We start from the raw sequence: 18,434 nt of genomic DNA on the forward strand, positions 1-18,434 counted from the left end.
AATGGCAACAAAATGAGCTTGTGGCCCAGGTGAAAAAGTAATGATAGACTGGGGCGGGGGGTGGGGGTGGGGGGTGGGAATGTAGTTGGTATCAATGATCTATCTCCTACTGAGTGGTCCCAAATCACAGAAGCCAGAAAATAGAAAAACTTGGGTACAACATTAATATCCTAGTATTTCTACATTATTGACAACAATCTCCAAAGACAACTCTAGACTCTCCTTTCTAAATGGCAAAAAGATCTCACCACATAGGTCCATATTTGTTAATATCCCTGAGAAACATTCTACTCTCAAACTTAAAGCACCCATCCTCCTAGAATCTGACAGAATTCTAACACTGAAATCCAGAAGGCTGACCTTTTTTCTTTTTTTAATGTTTATTTTTGACAGAGAGAGAGGCAGAGCATGAGTGGGGGGTGGGAGGGGGGAAGAGAGAGAGGGAGACACAGAATCCGAAGCAGGCTCCAGGCTCCGAGCTGTCAGCACAGAGCCCGACATGGGGCTCGAACTCACGGACCGCGAGATCATGACCTGAGCCGAAGTTAGACGCTCAACCGACTAAGCCACCCAGGTGCCCCAAGGCTGACCTTTTCAATAACCACATCAAGGCTGTTAAAACTTTTCTGGGAAACCATGAAAAATTCAAGCACCAAAGCAAGGCTGTAATGCTATGACACAGTAATCTAGCCTGTGAGTCTACACAGGAAAATAAGGGTGTGCTTTCTAGAAAAGTGTGGAATAAATATTAAGGCCTAAATGTTGGGCACTAATTTCAAACACAGGTATATTTATTAGTTTTTGGTTTTTTTTTTAAGTGCTTATTTATTTTTGAAAAAGAGAGAAAGAAAGAGAGAGGCAGGCAGAGGATCCCAAGCAGGCTCCACACTGTCAGCTTGAACTCATGAACCATGAGATCATGACCAGAGCCGAAGTTGGATGTTTAACTGACTGGGCCACCCAGGCGCCCCTATGAGTCTTCTGATAAAAGATTATTTCCCTGCTGAAGCACCACCTGGTACAGCTGCCTCCTTTCTAAGGACTTTTATTCTGTGAAACTTAGTGCTAAGATAATGAGGAAAAGAGAAAACTATAAAATTATTAGCAGTTACTTAAATTCCTCAACGCACCCACTTTCTGATTGGGGAAGCCAAAGTTCCTGTTACACACAAACTTCCAAAAACTCTTGTCCTCTCTTGCCACAGATAAGGAAAAACACAAAGAGAAAGGGGAAGAAAACAGCAGAGTAAGAAACAGGAAGAAGCAGCAGCATCTGCTTCATCATGCTGAAAATACTGTTCTCCTACCTGGCAAGTCTCTCTTTATCCGCAGAGCTCTGCTCATCATCCGACCTAAAAATAGAATTAATGAACTAAGCTAAAATAAAAATAAAAAGAAAGAAAAAAAGAAAGAAAGATGGATGGGTGGATAGAAGGAGAGGGGAAAGGAAAAGAAAAAGGAAATAGAACAAAATAGATGCAGAGAAAGGAACATTAAAATATGGACAGGAACCTTGCCTGTAACTCTACAAAAGTCATTTGTTAGGATAAAGAAAAATTAACTTACAGGACAAAGGTTGACATAAAAGCAAGGCCAATATTCATTATAAATAAACATAGTCTGAACACAGAAACCACTTTGCCAATCTCTGTAGAGGCCAATGATATATAGTTTGAACAAGAACCAAACAAGGGAAGACCATTCTCACACTGCTCCCAATTTGGAAATAAAATATCCATATATGCTATTCTATAATAAAAAAAATCTAAGAGTAAATCATGATGAGAATATCACATTGTCACAAATGATCACAAAATATAATCTCTCTGTAACACAGACGCATACACATGCACTCACAGACAAAACAGCCAAACAGGGTTCTTTGGAGAAATTATATAAATAAAACTTAAGAATTAGGTTTCTGGGACATCCCATATCATTGATTTTGTAATTAAATAGTAAATTTCTTTTTTAATTTTTTTTTATTTTGAGAAAGAGTGCGTATGTGCACAAGTAGTGGGGAGAGGAAAAAAGAGGGAGAAGGAGGCAGGGAGGGAGGGAGGGAAAGAGAGAGAGAGAGAGAGAGAGAGAGAGAGAGAGAATCCCAAGCACAGAGCCCGACATGGCGGGGGGCGGGTAGGGCGGGCCTCAATCCTACAAACCATGAGATCATGACTTAAGCCAAAATCAAGAGTCATATGCTCAACAGACTGAGCCACCCAGACACCCCAGTAGTATATTTCTATTTAGTCACTCTCCCATTTCTTTGTTGTAAAGCCCCAACACTGCTGGATCCCCAGTGCCAGCCCCCACTCCCCTGGAGGGGGCTACAAAGGATTACCACTAAGTTTTTCTGGAAAACTGAAATACTTTGAGTTGGTGGCAACTGAAGAAACATCAACATGCTGGTAGGCCAATGTATCAGTAATCAACTCCATTTTAAATATAGATAAAGAAGCCTCAAATAAAATGTCTACATAAGTATGACATATTAACAGGCTGAAAGATTATTCAGTTGTGACATGTACCATGACTTTATCGGTACATGGGAAAGTTTCTATAAAATGGTCAATGAGGGTAGCCTGGGAGGCTTGTCGGTCATGATCTCATGATTCTCTCTCTCCCTCTCTCTCTGCCCCTCCCCAACTCACACACACCTATGAGCACACCAGTGCCGCACACACACACACTCACTCTCTAAAAATAAACTTCAAAACAAAAATAAAAATAAATGGTCAACAGGAAGAAAAGATTCAAAATAACACAGTAACAGTAAGAACAAAAATATAAAAATATACATATGTTGATAAGCGCAAGAGAACTGCATTATATTAAGTATATATACTTAATGTTCATTGGGTTATTACAGTTCCTTAACAAACTACAAATATTTTTTTCAAAGATTTGAGAAAATACATACATTTTCAGTTTTTGAAGACCCTCTACTGAATTCCCAAGGAGGATATGTGAGGTGAACAGCATAACAAATCCTCTCTTAGAGGAATGAGTTGTTTGAAAGAAAGTTAAATATCTAAAATTCCTATTATCATTATTCCTACTACTACAAATCCCTTTATCTACTCTCATATCTCTGAATGAAATATGTGAATGTATATTTATGTTAAGTATGACAAATGAAAACTAAAATAATTCAAGTAATGCTTTCATAGCTTTTTTTTTTTTTTTTTAATTTTTTTTTTTCAACGTTTATTTATTTTTGGGACAGAGAGAGACAGAGCATGAACGGGGGAGGGGCAGAGAGAGAGGGAGACACAGAATCGGAAACAGGCTCCAGGCTCTGAGCCATCAGCCCAGAGCCTGATGCGGGGCTCGAACTCACGGACTGCGAGATCGTGACCTGGCTGAAGTCGGACGCTTAACCGACTGCGCCACCCAGGCGCCCCTGCTTTTTGGAATTTCAATCAAGAGACTGTGAACCTGGGGCACCTGGGTGGCTCAGTCAGTTAAGCATCTGACTTCAGCTCAGATCATGATCTTATGGCCCATAAGTTTGAGCCCCACATTGGGGGCTCTGTGCTGAAAGCTTGGAGCCTGGAGCCTGCTTTGGATTCTGTGTCTCCCTCTCTCTCTCTGCCACTCCCCCACTCATGCTCTGTCTCTGTCTCAAAAATAAATAAACATTAAAAAAAATTAAAAATAAATAAATAAAAAGAGACTGTGAACCTGTACCATCAGTACTATTTGATGACTTGACTTTCTTTTTTTAATTTTTTTTAAAGTTTATTTATTTAAGCAATCTCTACACCCAACAAGGAGCTTGAACTCAGGACCCCAAGATCAAAATTGCATGCTCTACTGACTGAGCCAGCCAGGTACCCCTGAGGGCTTAACTTTCTAATGCAGCTCGAAAAACTGTTCCCCAAGTATCTATGACTAACTTCTCATTTTAGAGATGGTTCATATCCTGAAGTGTTTACAAGGATCTACTTCAATAAATAAACCCTTTGAAAATCTCTTAAATTCACTTCTTTCCTATTGCCATTGCCTCCACTCTAGCCTAGGCACTATGATTTTAGAGCTATCTTATTACTTCAACAGCCTCCCATCTACTTCCCTGAGTACAGTGCTTCTCTTTAATCAATCCTGTACAGTGCTACTAGAGAAAAATCCCATACATATTTTATTTATTAAAATCTCTTATTCCAAGTCTATAATGGCATCTTACTGTTTCAGATAGTTATAAGCTACTCTGACATTTCTTAGCCCTCTACATCAGTGGTTCTCAAAAGTATGGTCCCTAGACTAGCAAAATCAGCAGTAAATATATTTTAAGAACTCAGGTAAGCACTGGATTTTTGATTATTTGTTTTTCTGAGGTGGCTGCAAACTCAATTAAGAAAAAGACCAATTCACTGTTTAATAATATACAGAATGAACTTCCTAAAAACAAAACATCTGACTTGAGAAGGATTTATTGTTGAATAAAAGCATTTTTCATCATCTTGACAAAATTTAAAGAAATTTATTCCAATCAAAACTCACCTCCACAAAAATTGTTTCTGTTGTCTTTTTTTTTTAAATATGAAATTTATTGTCAAATTAGTTTCCATACAACACCCAGTGTTCATCCCAACAGGTGCCCTCCTCAATGCCCATCACCCATTTTCCCCTCCCTCCCACCCCCATCAACCCTCAGACTGTTCTCACTTTATAAGAGTCTCTTATGGTTTGGCTCCCACCCTCCCTTTTTTTTTTTTCCTTCCCTCCTCCCCCATGGTCTTCTGTAAAGTTTCTCAGGATCCACCTAAGAGTGAAAACATATGGTATCTGTCTTTCTCTGCCTGACTTATTTCACTTAGCATAACACTCTCCAGTTCCATCCACGTTGCTACAAATCTGTTGTCATTTTTAAAAGAAAACTATTATCTGTACAAATTTTGTGGACCCATTCAATAAAAATGCAACCAAGAAATCCATAGCCTGTGTTCCTGTGGACACCCAGCAAGCACAATGTATAGCTACCTATCATATGAATAAAAACACTGTGTAAATTCTACCATCAGTTTGAAGCCATGTTACCTGAACATTAACAATAGCTGTCATACGTAATTCTGTCAGCTTTCAGAATAGGAAGAAGACAGAACAGAGAAATTAACTCTCAATGAGATCAAATTAAAACTCAATATGCTTGGGGCGCCTGAGTGGCGCAGTCGGTTAAGCGTCCAACTTCAGCCAGGTCACGATCTCGCGGTCCGTGAGTTCGAGCCCCGCGTCAGGCTCTGGGCTGATGGCTCAGAGCCTGGAGCCTGTTTCCGATTCTGTGTCTCCCTCTCTCTCTGCCCCTCCCCTGTTCATGCTCTGTCTCTCTCTGTCCCAAAAATAAATAAACGTTGGAAAAAAAAATTAAAAAAAAAAAAAAAAACTCAATATGCTTGTTTGCCTGATTCCACAAGATGGCCCAAGATGCTCTACTACATTACCTGGCAAATCGCTCCTTATCATTAGACATCTGATCATCATCACACCTGAAGGAGAAAAATGGGATTAGCTCAAAGCATTATACTTGTTATCTATTTCATTCTGAAATAAAAACTAGAAAAGGGGTAAAAATATTCAATAGAAAAAAAAAGTGCCAATGGAAAAGTATCACAAGGCAACAGAGACAGTAATAGCATCCCACAGAACTTAAAAAACCCACGACTCTTATTTGTCAGGTCTCTGATGTTCTCCTTTACCCTTATTTATCAAACACTCCAAAAAAAGATGATGACCTCATGAGGGCCCAGCTGACTGCCCTGTCAGCACCACTCTGAGGTTAGGGATAGTTCTGTTCTGTTTAATTATTAGGAGGGAGAGGGGGGACATGGAATATAAAAAAGGTTAAGATGGTAAATTTTAAGAGTACACTTTGGTAGTACTAACTATATTCATATTGTTGTGCAACAGATCTATGTAAGGTTCTAACCTTGTAAAACTCAAACTCTGTAGCCACTAAACATCATCTTCCCATCTCCTCCCCACCTGACTCCCAGCTCCTGGCAACTATCACTATGCTTTCTGTCTCTAATTTTAACTACTTTAGATACCTCTTATTAAGTGAGACTATACAGTCTTTCTGTGACTGGCTTATTTTACTTAGTATAATGTCTCCAACATTCATCCGTATTGTAGCATATGTCAGGATTTCTTTCCTTTTTAAGGCTGAACAATATTCCATTGGACATATATGCCACATTTTCTTTAGGTATTCATCTATAAATGGTTATTTGGGTAGCTTCACCTCTTGGCTATTGTGAAAATGGGGCAGCGAACATGAGTGTCCAAATATCTCTTTACGACTCTTTTATTTATAAAATAATTTTATTTTTTTAATTTACATCCAAATTAATTAGCATATAGTGCAACAATGATTTCAGGAGAAATTCCTTATTGCCCTTTACCCATTTAGCCCACCCCTCCTCCCACAACCCCTCCAGTAACCCTCTGTTTGTTCTCCATATTTAAGAGTCTCTTATGTTTTGTCCCCCTCCCTGTTTTTATATTGTTTTTGCTTCCCTTCCCTTATGTTCATCTGTTCTGTGTCTTAAAGTCCTCATATGAGTGAAGTCATATGATATTTACCTTTCTCTAACTTTGCTTAGCATAATACCCTCCAATTCCATCCACGTAGTTGCACATGGCAAGATTTCATTCTTTTTGATTGCCAGGTAATACTCCATTGTATATATATATACCAAATCTTCTTTATCCATTCATTCATCGATGGACATTTGGGCTCTTTCCATACTTTAGCTATTGTTAATAGTGCTACTATAAACATTGGGGTGCACATGTCTCTTCGAAACAGCATACCTGTATCCCTTGGATAAATACATAGTAGTGCAACTGCTGGGTCGTAAGGTCATTCTATTTTTAATTTTTTGAGGAACCTCCATATTGTTTTCCAGAGTGGCTGCACCAGCTTGCATTCCCACCAGCAATGCAAAAAGAGATCCTCTTTCTCCGCATCCTCGCCAACATCTGTTACTGCCTGAGTTGCTAATGCTAGCCATTCTGACACGTGTGAGGTGGTATCTCATTGTGGTTTTGATTTCTATTTCCCTGATGATGAGTGATGTGGAATATTTTTTCATGTGTCAGTTGGTCATCTGGATGTCTTCTTTGGAGAAGTGTCTATTCATGTCTTTTGCCCATTTCTTCAGTGGATTATTTGGTTTTTGGGTGTTTAGTTTGATAAGTTCTTTATAGATTTTGGATACTAACCCTTTATCTGATATGTCGTTTGCAAATATCTTCTCCCATTCTGTCCGTTGTCTTTTAGTTTTGCTGATTGTTTCCTTCACTGTGCAAAAACTTTTTATTTTGATGAGGTCCCAATAGTTCATTTTTGCGTTTGTTTCCCTTGCCTCCGGAGACGTGTTGAGTAAAAAGTTGCTGTGGCCAAGATCACAGAGGTTTTTGCCTGCTTTCTCCTAGAGGATTTTGATGGCTTCCGGTCTTACATTTAGGTCTTTTACCTATTTTGAGTTTCTTTTTGTGAATGGTGTAAGAAAGTGGTCCAGGTTCATTCTTCTGCATGTCGCTGTCCAGTTTTCCCAGCATCACTTGCTGAAGAGACTGTCTTTATTCCATTGGATATTCATTCTGGCTTTGTCAAAGATTAGTTAGCCATACATTTGTGGGTCTATTTCTGGGTTCTCTATTCTGTTCCATTGATCTGAGTGTCTGTTTTTGTGCCAAGGACTCTGCTTTCAATTACTCTGGATATTTATAACCAGAAGTGGGGCTGCTGAATCATACAATGATTCTGTTTTTAATTTTTGAGGAATCCATACTGTTTTCGACAGTGGTTAAATTTATAATTTATAGTCCGACCAACAGTGCACAAGGATTCTCATTTCTTCACATCCTTATCTAACGTTTATTTTCTGTTTCTTTTTTTTAAATATTTACTTTTGAGAGAGAGAGAGAAAAGAGGGCAAGTGGGGGAAGGGCAGAGAAAAAGGGAGACACAGAATCCAAACCAGGCTCCAGGCTCTGAGCTGTCAGCACAGAGCCCGATATGAGGCTCGAACTCACAAACCATGACCTGAGCTGAAGTCAGATGCTTAACTAACTGAGCCACCCAGGTGCCCCTATTTTCTGTTTCTTTGATGGTGGCCATCATCATGGGTGTGGGGTGGTATCTCACTGTAGTTTCTATTTGCATTTCTCATGACTAGTGAGTAGGACATCTTTTCATAATCTGGTTTGCCATCTGCATATCTTCTTTGGAAATTTTCTATTCAAGTCCTTTACCCATTTATAATCAGGTTGTTTTTTCTTATTGAGTTGTGATAGTTCTTCACATGTTATAGATATTAGCCTTTTATCAGATACATGCTCTACAAATTTTGTCCCATTCCATAGGTTACCTTTTCACTGTTTTAGTTGATCCACAGAAATTTTTAGGAGATAATTTTTAGTTATGGCTTAAACAATGCTCTTTATCGCTTTGATCAAGGAAACAATCCATTCATCCTAACAACTTTGGTACTTAGTAAGCAATAACCCATGTCTGCTAAATACAGAAACTACAGGATTTGTTGGGGGAGAGAAACCTAACTTTAAATACACTACTCTAGGAGTGCCTGGCTAGTTCAGTCGGTACAGCATACAATTCTTCATCTAGGGGTTGTGAGATTGAGCCCCATGATGGGTATAGAGATTACTCAAGAATAGAAATAAAAATCATCTAAAAATAAGTTAAAATTAAATTAAAAATAGGGGCGCCTGGGTGGCGCAGTCGGTTAAGCGTCCGACTTCAGCCAGGTCACGATCTCGCGGTCCGGGAGTTCGAGCCCCGCGTCAGGCTCTGGGCTGATGGCTCAGAGCCTGGAGCCTGTTTCTGATTCTGTGTCTCCCTCTCTCTCTGCCCCTCCCCCGTTCATGCTCTGTCTCTCTCTGTCCCAAAAATAAATAAACGTTGAAAAAAAAAAATTAAAAAAAAAAAATAGAAACACTATTCTCTGGATCATTTAAATTTTCCTCTTCTCACTGCTACAGGATATAGCAAAGATCTATCAACTTTGAGCTTTTGGGAGAAAGGCTAAGTCTCACGAAATTTGCAGTTAAACCAGTTATTAAATTAGAGCCAAGGGGCACCTGGGTGACTCAGTCAGTTAAGCAACTAACTCTGGCTCAGGTCATGATCTCACAGTTTGTGAGTTCGAGCCCCGCATCGGGCTCTGTGCTGACAGCTTGGAGCCTGCAGCCTGTTTCGAATTCTGTGTCTCCCTCTCTCTCTGCCCCTCCCCTGCTCATACTCTGTGTCTCTCTGTCTCTCAAAAATAAATAAATGTTTAAAAAAAAAAATAGAGCCAAATTTATATTGTTTCTTCATAGGCTGTATATCCTCAACTAGTCCAACCTTAAGAATTTTCAGTTTTTGCAAATAACAGGAGGGGCACCTGGGTGGTTGAGTTTCTGACTCTTGATTTTGGCTCAGGTCATGATTCCAGGGTCATGGGATCGAGCCCTGAGTCTGGTTCCACGCTGAGTGTGGAGCCTGCTTAAAATATTCTCATTCTCTCCCTCTCTCTCTCTCTCTCTCTCTCTCTTGCACACGCTCTTTGGCCCTCTCCCCTGCCCGTGTTCTCTCTCTAAAATAAAAAAAGAAGAAAAAATTTAAAAAAATAAAATAAAAAGAACAGGAGAGCAGAAGAAGAATGGGCAAACATGAGATGTAGTGGAATTTTAGGTCAAGTACGAATGGTCTGTTCCTAGGACACAAGCACGCTTTAAATCAGATGCTATAAACTCCTGGTGAAAACATGTGACCTAAACTGAAAAAAAGACCTATAATTTATACACTAACTTGGAATCTCAAGATTGAGTCTTCTAGATCCTTACTACTTAAAGTATGGTCAGTAGCTGGAAGCAGCAGCATCACCTAAGAGTGAATCAGAATGCAGAGCCTTGGGCCCTACCCCAGACCTACTGAATTAGAATCTTCATCTTAACAAGAAATCCCAGGTGGCTCTGTACATGCATTAAAGTTTGAGAAGCACTATTCTAGACACTAGTAACTCTGATATTGTACCTAGACTTTCAAAGCCTTGACATTCTTAAAAATTATGTTATAGGGGCGCCTGGGTGGCGCAGTCGGTTAAGCGTCCGACTTCAGCCAGGTCACGATCTCGCGGTCCGTGAGTTCGAGCCCCGCGTCGGGCTCTGGGCTGATGGCTCAGAGCCTGGAGCCTGCTTCCGATTCTGTGTCTCCCTCTCTCTCTGACCCTCCCCCGTTCATGCTCTGTCTCTCTCTGTCTCAAAAATAAATAAAAACATTAAAAAAAAAAAAAAATTATGTTATAGATGTCTGGAGAATGTAACAAAATGGCATTTGAACAAATCAATAGAAAGAAAGAAATTAAAACTTTCAAAAGTAGCATCCACCAAGGAGATTTAGTGCTGACTTACAGAAACAATGCAAGTAAGGCTTTCATACATTGACCAGAGTGGAAAATTCCAATTGTTTAAAAAAAGAAAAAGAAAAAGAAAAAGAAAAAAAAGATAAAGAAATTTGGAGATGCCTCTCTCAGGCATTATGACCCACTTGGTAAAATGAACTGTGACAGTTTTTTTGTTTGTTTTTGTTTTTTTTTTATGATTGGGGAAAGGAAAAATGAACTTTTCTGGATTACATATCTCTTGTACCTACTAGATTTTTTGGAAATGGAGGCAATGACTCAGGGCCAGAGCTAATTGACAAGTATAAGTAAGACTAGTGGTTACCACTATGTCATTCATATGCACAACACAGTTCCACTAATAGCATCTATCATCATAATTAGGGATTCCCAATGGAAGAATTTCCAGAACTGTTTGAGAAAGTCCATCCTTCCACCAAAATTGAAATATCTTCCCCTCTTCACTTTTATTAATACTCATTAATTCTCAAGAGCTCTCTTGGAGAATTATTTTCTCCAATATTTTGAAATGATTTCTTTATGGTAGCCAAGTCATGGTTGTTGTTTTCAAGAATATCTGGTAGGATTCAGCAACTAGTAAGTAGTGAGAAATACAAGCCTAACTTTAAAAATTACTTTAAAAAAAAAAAAAGAAAATGAAAAAAAAAAAAATAGACGTCTCTGACTGCACTTAAGCATTATAAAACTAAACAATGGCAAGCAATTTAATTTATAATATGGGCATCCTCTATGCAAAAACAAAAATTGAGGAGATTATGAATATACATGCACACAAACACACTGAAAGACACTTACATATGTACTGAATATTTCTGGAAGGATACTCAATAAACTGGAAACTGTACTTGTCTAAGGGGAAGGGTCTGAAGTGAAAGGAAGATATAATTGCACTATATATAACTTTGTACTGCTTAAAAACTAACAACATATATTACTTTTTAAAGATTTAGTTAATAAAACAAATAAATGAAATCTGGACACTCATACTACATATATATTTTTTAAATATGGCTACTTTATTTATTAAATATTTGTCACTCAGCAAAGTAGACCCACCTACGTAACATTTTCAACTCTGGAAAGAAAAAAGGGCAGGTTGCAGGCAAGGCTATTTTCCTTTCTTTGATTCTTACTGCTTTCCTTACTTAAAAACAAAGCCAAATCATTGATCTTCAGCCAGAATAAGTATTTCTCTTCTCTGAAAAAACTCCTCCATCAATATATCGAAAAGTCCAGGGGGCACCTGGATGGCAGTCAGTTGAGTGTCCAACTCTTGATTTCAGTTCAGGCCATCATTCCAGGGTCTCAGGATCGAGTCCTGTGGTGGGTTCCAGGCTGAGCATGGAGCCTGCTTAAGATTCTCTCTCTCCCTCTGCCCCTCCCCAGCTCACATTCTCTCTCTCAAAAATAAAATTCAAGGGACGCCTGGGTGGCTCAGTTGGTTGGGTTGACTTCGGCTCAAGTCATGATCTCACAGTTTGTGGGTTCGAGCCCCGCGTCAGGCTCTGTGCTGACAGCTCAGAGCCTGGAGCCTGCTTTGGATTCTGTGTCTCCCCTCTCTCTGCCCCTCCCCTGCTCATGCTCTGTGTCTCTCAATAATAAATAAATGTTAAAAAAAAAAATTTTTTTAATAAAATTCAAAAAAGAAAAAAAAATCCATTTTCAGTGTTCCAGAAGATTCATCATTCAAGGATACAAATACCAATTCCTGGTCTGTAGAAGTCAACAGGTATCAGAAGGTATGAAAGGTATATTAATGACCCCCCCAAGGAATTATACCTTAGCTTCCTCCCACCCTGACTCAGGACTTGGATATAAGATTTGCTTTGGCCAATGGGACACAAGCAAATGTCAACATAAAGCAAAGGCTTGCTAAGCACTTAGACTGGGACTTGTCCTTTAGATTGTAGCCAACGGCATGTAAAAAAACTCTGACGACCTCCTTAAGGATAAAAGACCACAAAGAAAACACCATAACAACCCAGCCAATCCACAGCACTGTGAGAAACTATAAATCATTATTATTTTTAAACCACACAGTAACAGATAACAGAAACAGAGGGCCTTAGGAATTCTCTGCCCTCTCTTCACTAAGCTCCTTCCCTTAGAGCTATTAACGAACGGCTTTAAAAAATTATTATGAGTTATAACATAATAGGAAACTTTAGTTTTAGGATGAAGCACTCTCCTTAGGCCTAAGGACAAAAATATTACAAGTCAGAAATATCATGAACTAATTTTTTGTGTGTGTGAACTAATTTTTATTATCAGAAATCTAGAGAAAATTTTTCAAAATCTTACCTCAAAAATTTACTGTTCCCTTCTCCATCATCATCAAAATCCAACCTGGAGAAAGCCAAGAGTAAATATTATAAGCCTACTGCCAATACAGAGCATTATGAAATTAAAAATTCTCAACCCACAAGCTATCTGAACACTCACCCAAATGGAAGAAGGAAAAGAGGAGGTGTACAGAAGTGAAACAAAGCTATATGACTTCCTTGCACTAAACTGGGCAATCAAAAGAGTACCCACTGCTACCTTACATTTTCCTAAGTTGGCAATCCACCTTTGCCAAAGTTTTACATCAGAGTACAACCTCTACCAAGGAACAGGAATCCACTCAAAAATCAAAATGAAAAATTAATATGAATTCAGGTCCATTTTTCACTTCTGTGAAAGTTTTTAAAAGTTCATTTACTTATTTTTGGGGAGGCGGCAATGGGCACAGAGAGGAAAGAGAGAATTCCAAGCAGGCTCTACACTGTCAGCACAGAGCCGGATGTGGGGCTTGAACTCACAAGCCATGAGATCATGACCTGAGCCAAAGTCAAGAGTCAGATGCTTAACTGACTGATCCACCCAGGTGCCCCCATTTTTCATTTCTATAGGCTAGGCTAGGTTACCAGCTTTCTGAAACATATCCCAAAACAGTGATGATACATAAGGGAGTAATTTAATATCTCAGAAAGTTATCAAATAATGCTTCTTTCCATCATACATCTAATAAACATATAAGATATGCTACACTCAAGACAATGCTAGATGAGAAGAAAGCAAGAGACTTGACCTCAAGGGACTGTCTATGTAGACAAAAATATAAAACAAGTGAGAATAGGAAAGTGCCATGTGAGAAGCAAAACCAATATGCTATAAGACATGTATTTAGTGAAAGCAGCAGTGACTTTCAAGGGATTAGGAAGATTATAGGTAACAAGATAGGACAATCTCCTATTAATCTCTGTACTCTATTAAACTAAAATGATACCACTTTAACCCAGTGACCACTCTTGGCATCTCTACTAGTATCATAACCTCACATTATGAGTCTCTAGATGGGTTATATACTGGGGTGCCTAGGTGGCTCAGTTGGTTCATTCCTCTTCCTCCCTGTAGCCCCCTAATCATGTGTTCAAAATCTACCTATTAACCCAATAACTCCATTTCTAAGAATCTATCCTAAGGAAATAACTCAAGAAAAAAAATTTATATACAAAGATGTTCGCACAGCATTTATTTACATCTTCAAAACAACTTAAATGTTCCAAATAGGAAACCAAGTACGTCCTCTTATATAACTATGAAAAATTATATTTATGTAAAATATTTAACAACAAGAAAAAAAAAAAGGTTACATATGGTTAGGTGAAAAGACCAGGCTGTATAAAACTATATAATTAGGGTCGCCTGGGTGGCTCAGTTGGTTAAGCTTCAGTCTCTTGATCTCAGGTCTTGATCTCAAGGTTGTGAGGTCAAGCCCTGTGCACTGGGGCTCTGCACTGCGCATGGACCCCACTTAAAAAACAAAACAAGGGGCGCCTGGGTGGCTCAGTCGGTTAAGCAGACGACTTCGGCTCAGGTCATGATCTCACAGTCCATGAGTTCGAGCCCCGCGTCGGGCTCTGTGCTGACCGCTCAGAGCCTGGAGCCTGTTTCAGATTCTGTGTCTCCCTCTCTCTCTGACCCTCCCCCGTTCATGCTCTGTCTCTCTCTGTCTCAAAAATAAATAAACGTTAAAAAAAAAAATTAGGGGCGCCTGGGTGGCGCAGTCGGTTGGGCGTCCGACTTCAGCCAGGTCATGATCTCGCGGTCCGTGTGTTCGAGCCCCGCGTCGGGCTCTGGGCTGATGGCTCAGAGCCTGGAGCCTGTTTCCGATTCTGTGTCTCCCTCTCTCTCTGCCCCTCCCCCGTTCATGCTCTGTCTCTCTCTGTCCCAAAAATAAATAAACGTTGAAAAAAAAATTTTTTTTAAAAATTAAAAAAAAAACAAAAACCGGGGTGCCTGGGTGGCTTAGCTGGTGAAGTATCTAACTCTGGACTTCGGTTCAGGTCATGATCTCACAGTCTATGAGACTGAGCCCCACATTGGGTCTTCTGTGGCCAGCACAGAGCCTGCTTGGGATTCTTTCTCTCTGCCCTTCCCTGGCTCATTCTCTAAGTAAATAAATAAAAACTTAAAAAAAAATACAAAATACAAAAAAAATCTATATAATTATATGATTACAACTACTAAAAAGATCTACATAAAAAGAATGAAGGAATTACACTAAAAAAAAATGATAGGACATGACTTGGGGCAATAGGATTATTGCTATTTTATTCTTTCCATCTTCCAATCTTTCTTTAAAAGAATGTGTATTACTTCTTTTAATATATTTTCCTGATGGGGCGCCTGGGTGGCTCAGTTGGTTAAGCATCTGACTCTTGATTTTGGCTCAGGTCATGATATCATGGTTCATGGGCTCGAGCCCCATGTCAGGCTCTTCACTGGCGGCATGGAGACTGCTTGGGATTCTCTCTCCCTCTCCCTCTGGGGCTCCCCTGCTCATGCTCTCTCACACACGTTCTCTCAAAATAAATAAATAAACTTAAAAAAATTTTTTTCCTGATTACAACATACATTCATTTCAGAAAATCTAGAAATTAAAAACAAAAGAAAAAAAATCCCCCATAATCTCATCATCTAGAAATCTGATGAGTATCCCTTCAGTTTTGCTACGCACACGTTATACATATTTCTTCCTGACAGAGTGATATATTACATAAATTGTAACCTTCCAATATATTGTGAACATTTTCCTGTACTGATACATATCTGTCACTTCTAAAGTTTATTTTTTATCTTGAGAGAAAGAACACACAGGTGCACGGGGAGGGGCAGAGAGGGAAAGAATCCCAAGCAGGGGCTCAACCTCACCAACCCTGAGATCACAACCTAAGTTAAAATCAAGAGTCAAACACTTAGTTGACAGAGCCATCTAGGCACACCATGTACCGATACATACTTGTCACTTCTAATAGCTATACAATACTCCATTTTCAAATATAATACATAATCCCCTAATTTTGATATTTATATCATTTCCAATTGTTTGCTATTATACAAAAACATAAACTGTGTTTAAGAGAGTGTACTCTGAAGCTAACCCCCCTAACCTCCCAAGGTTCATATCAAAGATCTTCCATTTACTGGCTTTAGAACCTTGAGTAAGTTACTTATTCAGTGAGTTAAAAATGTGTAAAACTCTTGGAGACGTAGCAACTCTTAAAATGTTACTCATGTTACCACCTAAACCCAGGGATCACTCTTGCATTACTATTAGTGGGTGAAATTTAAAGACTAGTTGTAATACTGGCTCCACAGTTTTTAAAACGAAAGAAAGAAGAGAAATTTAACACCAAAAAATGGACAAAATACTACCAATTCTCTCAGGCTTTTCTAAAGCAACCTCTTTTCTGAAGCTTTTCCAATCTTTACTAATTATGGGATTTCCATACACAAAAATACACAGTACTGTAAGCATTCCTTTCTTAGCAAACTTGGCATATTCTACCTTGTACTCTATTTATATGTATAATGATTATTCCCTTCAGGACATAAGCAACTTAAAGACAAGAACCGTATCTTATTTATCTTTGTATCATACTAGCAATCAGCACAATATCTTATACTAATTAGGCAATTAATAAATACTTCTGGAAATACATAAATACATACACGCTTCTGGAAATGAATGGACTCTACATTCCAAACCAAGCAACATATCAATACCGTAGTGGAGAAATACACCACAGTTGAGCATTCTCTAATTTTGAAAATGCAGACACAAAGTTTAAAGAAAACTGAGTTTTCTCAGCAACCATGAAATCTTTGGGCTTTGCAGACATTTCTGGTTTTACTGGTTTCACTACTTTCAGGAAAAGGAGGCATTTAAAGCAACAATCATAAGGATACTCACTGGGCTTGAGAAAAGAAGCATCAGTGAGACCCTTGCAACAGAGATAAAAGAATTAAAAAAGAATCAATCAGAGATGAAGAATGCAATGAAAAAGATTGGAAACAGACTTGATGCAATGAACAGGAAGCTGGAAAAAGCAGAGGAATGAATTACTGATCTAGAAGACAAAATAATAGAAAGTAATAAAGCTGAACAAAAGACAGAATTATGCAAGACAAGAAGAGACTTAGAACGCAGGGACTCGATCAAACAATGGTAACATATGTATTATAGGAGTCTCAGAAAAAGACAGAGAAAAGGGGGCATAAAATTTATTTCAAGAAACGAAAGCAGAAAACTTCCCTAATCTGGAGAAGGAAACAGACCTCCAGATCCAAGAAGCACAAAGAACTCCCATCAAAATCAATAAAAGGACAACACCAAGACATACTGGAATTAAATTTGCAAACTATACTGATAAAAAATACTAAAAGCACCAAGACAAAAGAAGTCCTTAATGTACAAGGGAAAACTCATAAAGCTAGCTGGAGATTAATCAACAAAAACTTGGCAAGCCAGAAGGGAGTGGCATGATATATTCAGTGTTGAATGGGAAAAATCTGGAGCCAAGAATACTCTAACCAGCAAGAGTCTATCATTGAGAAGGGGAGACAAGAGTTTCCCAAATAAAAACTAAAGGAGTTCGTGACTACTAAACCAGGCCTACAAGAAATATTAAAGGGGATGGGGCGCCTGGGTGGCTCAGTCGGTTAAGCGTCCAACTTCGGCTCAGGTTATGATCTCATAGTTCATGAGTCTGAGCCCCTTGTTGGGCTCTGTGTTGAAAGCTCAGAGCCTGGAGCCTGCTTTGAATTTTGTGTCTCACTCTCGCTCTCTCTCTCTCAAAAATAAATAAAAACATTAAAAAAAAAAGAAATATTAAGGGTGACTCTTTGAGTGCAAAGGGGAGATCAAAAGTGATAAAGGATCGGGGCGCCTGGGTGGCACAGTCGGTTAAGCGTCCGACTTCAGCCAGGTCACGATCTCGCGGTCCGTGAGTTCGAGCCCCGCGTCGGGCTCTGGGCTGATGGCTCAGAGCCTGGAGCCTGTTTCCGATTCTGTGTCTCCCTCTCTCTCTGCCCCTCCCCCGTTCATGCTCTGTCTCTCTCTGTCCCCAAAAAATAAATAAACGTTGAAAAAAAAATTAAAAAAAAAAAAAAAAAAAGTGATAAAGGATCAAAGAAAATCTCCAGAAACAACAAAGCAAGCAATAAAGTAGCAATACACATCTACCAATAATTACTTTGAATGTAAATGGACTAAAAGTTCCAATCAAAAGATTATAGGATGACCGAATGGATAAAAACCAAGATCCTTGGGGGTGTCTGGGTAGCTCAATCGGTTGAACATCCAACTCTTGATTTTGGCTAAGATCATGATCTCCCAATTCATGGGATCCAGTCCCACGTGGGAGCAGCACGGAGCCTGCTTGGGATTCTCTCTCCCTCACTCTCTACATCTCCCTGCTTGCAATCTCTCTCAAAATAAATAAATAAATAAATAAATAAATAAATAAATAAACAAACAAACAAACATTTAAAAAAAACTTAAAAAACAAAACAAAACCCTTCTATATGTTGCCTACAAGAGACTCATTTTAGACCTAACGATACCTGCTGATTGCAAGTGAGGAAGTGGAAAAGCAGCACACACATGGATATCAAAAGAAAGAGTAGCAATACTTATACCAGATAAAGTAGACTTCTTTGTTCTTGTATTGCTTTAGT

General features: G+C 38.9%; 1 protein-coding gene across 4 annotated transcripts in view; it reads right to left on the minus strand.

The window, feature by feature from the left end:
* The window catches only part of ARNT (aryl hydrocarbon receptor nuclear translocator), a 79,468-nt gene that overhangs the window by 34,402 nt on the left and 26,632 nt on the right, over nucleotides 1-18,434 (minus strand). For all 4 annotated transcript variants that reach the window (XM_045479080.1, XM_045479083.1, XM_045479082.1 and 1 more), the window contains exons 3-5: nucleotides 12,732-12,776; nucleotides 5,442-5,486; nucleotides 1,308-1,352 (exon numbers count right to left, since the gene is read on the minus strand). In XM_045479080.1, the coding sequence (XP_045335036.1) occupies nucleotides 1,308-1,352; nucleotides 5,442-5,486; nucleotides 12,732-12,776 (135 nt within the window). The remainder of the gene's footprint in view (nucleotides 1-1,307; nucleotides 1,353-5,441; nucleotides 5,487-12,731; nucleotides 12,777-18,434) is intronic.

This window comes from Leopardus geoffroyi, chromosome C1 (assembly GCF_018350155.1).
Source record: "Leopardus geoffroyi isolate Oge1 chromosome C1, O.geoffroyi_Oge1_pat1.0, whole genome shotgun sequence".
NCBI lineage: Eukaryota > Metazoa > Chordata > Mammalia > Carnivora > Felidae > Leopardus > Leopardus geoffroyi.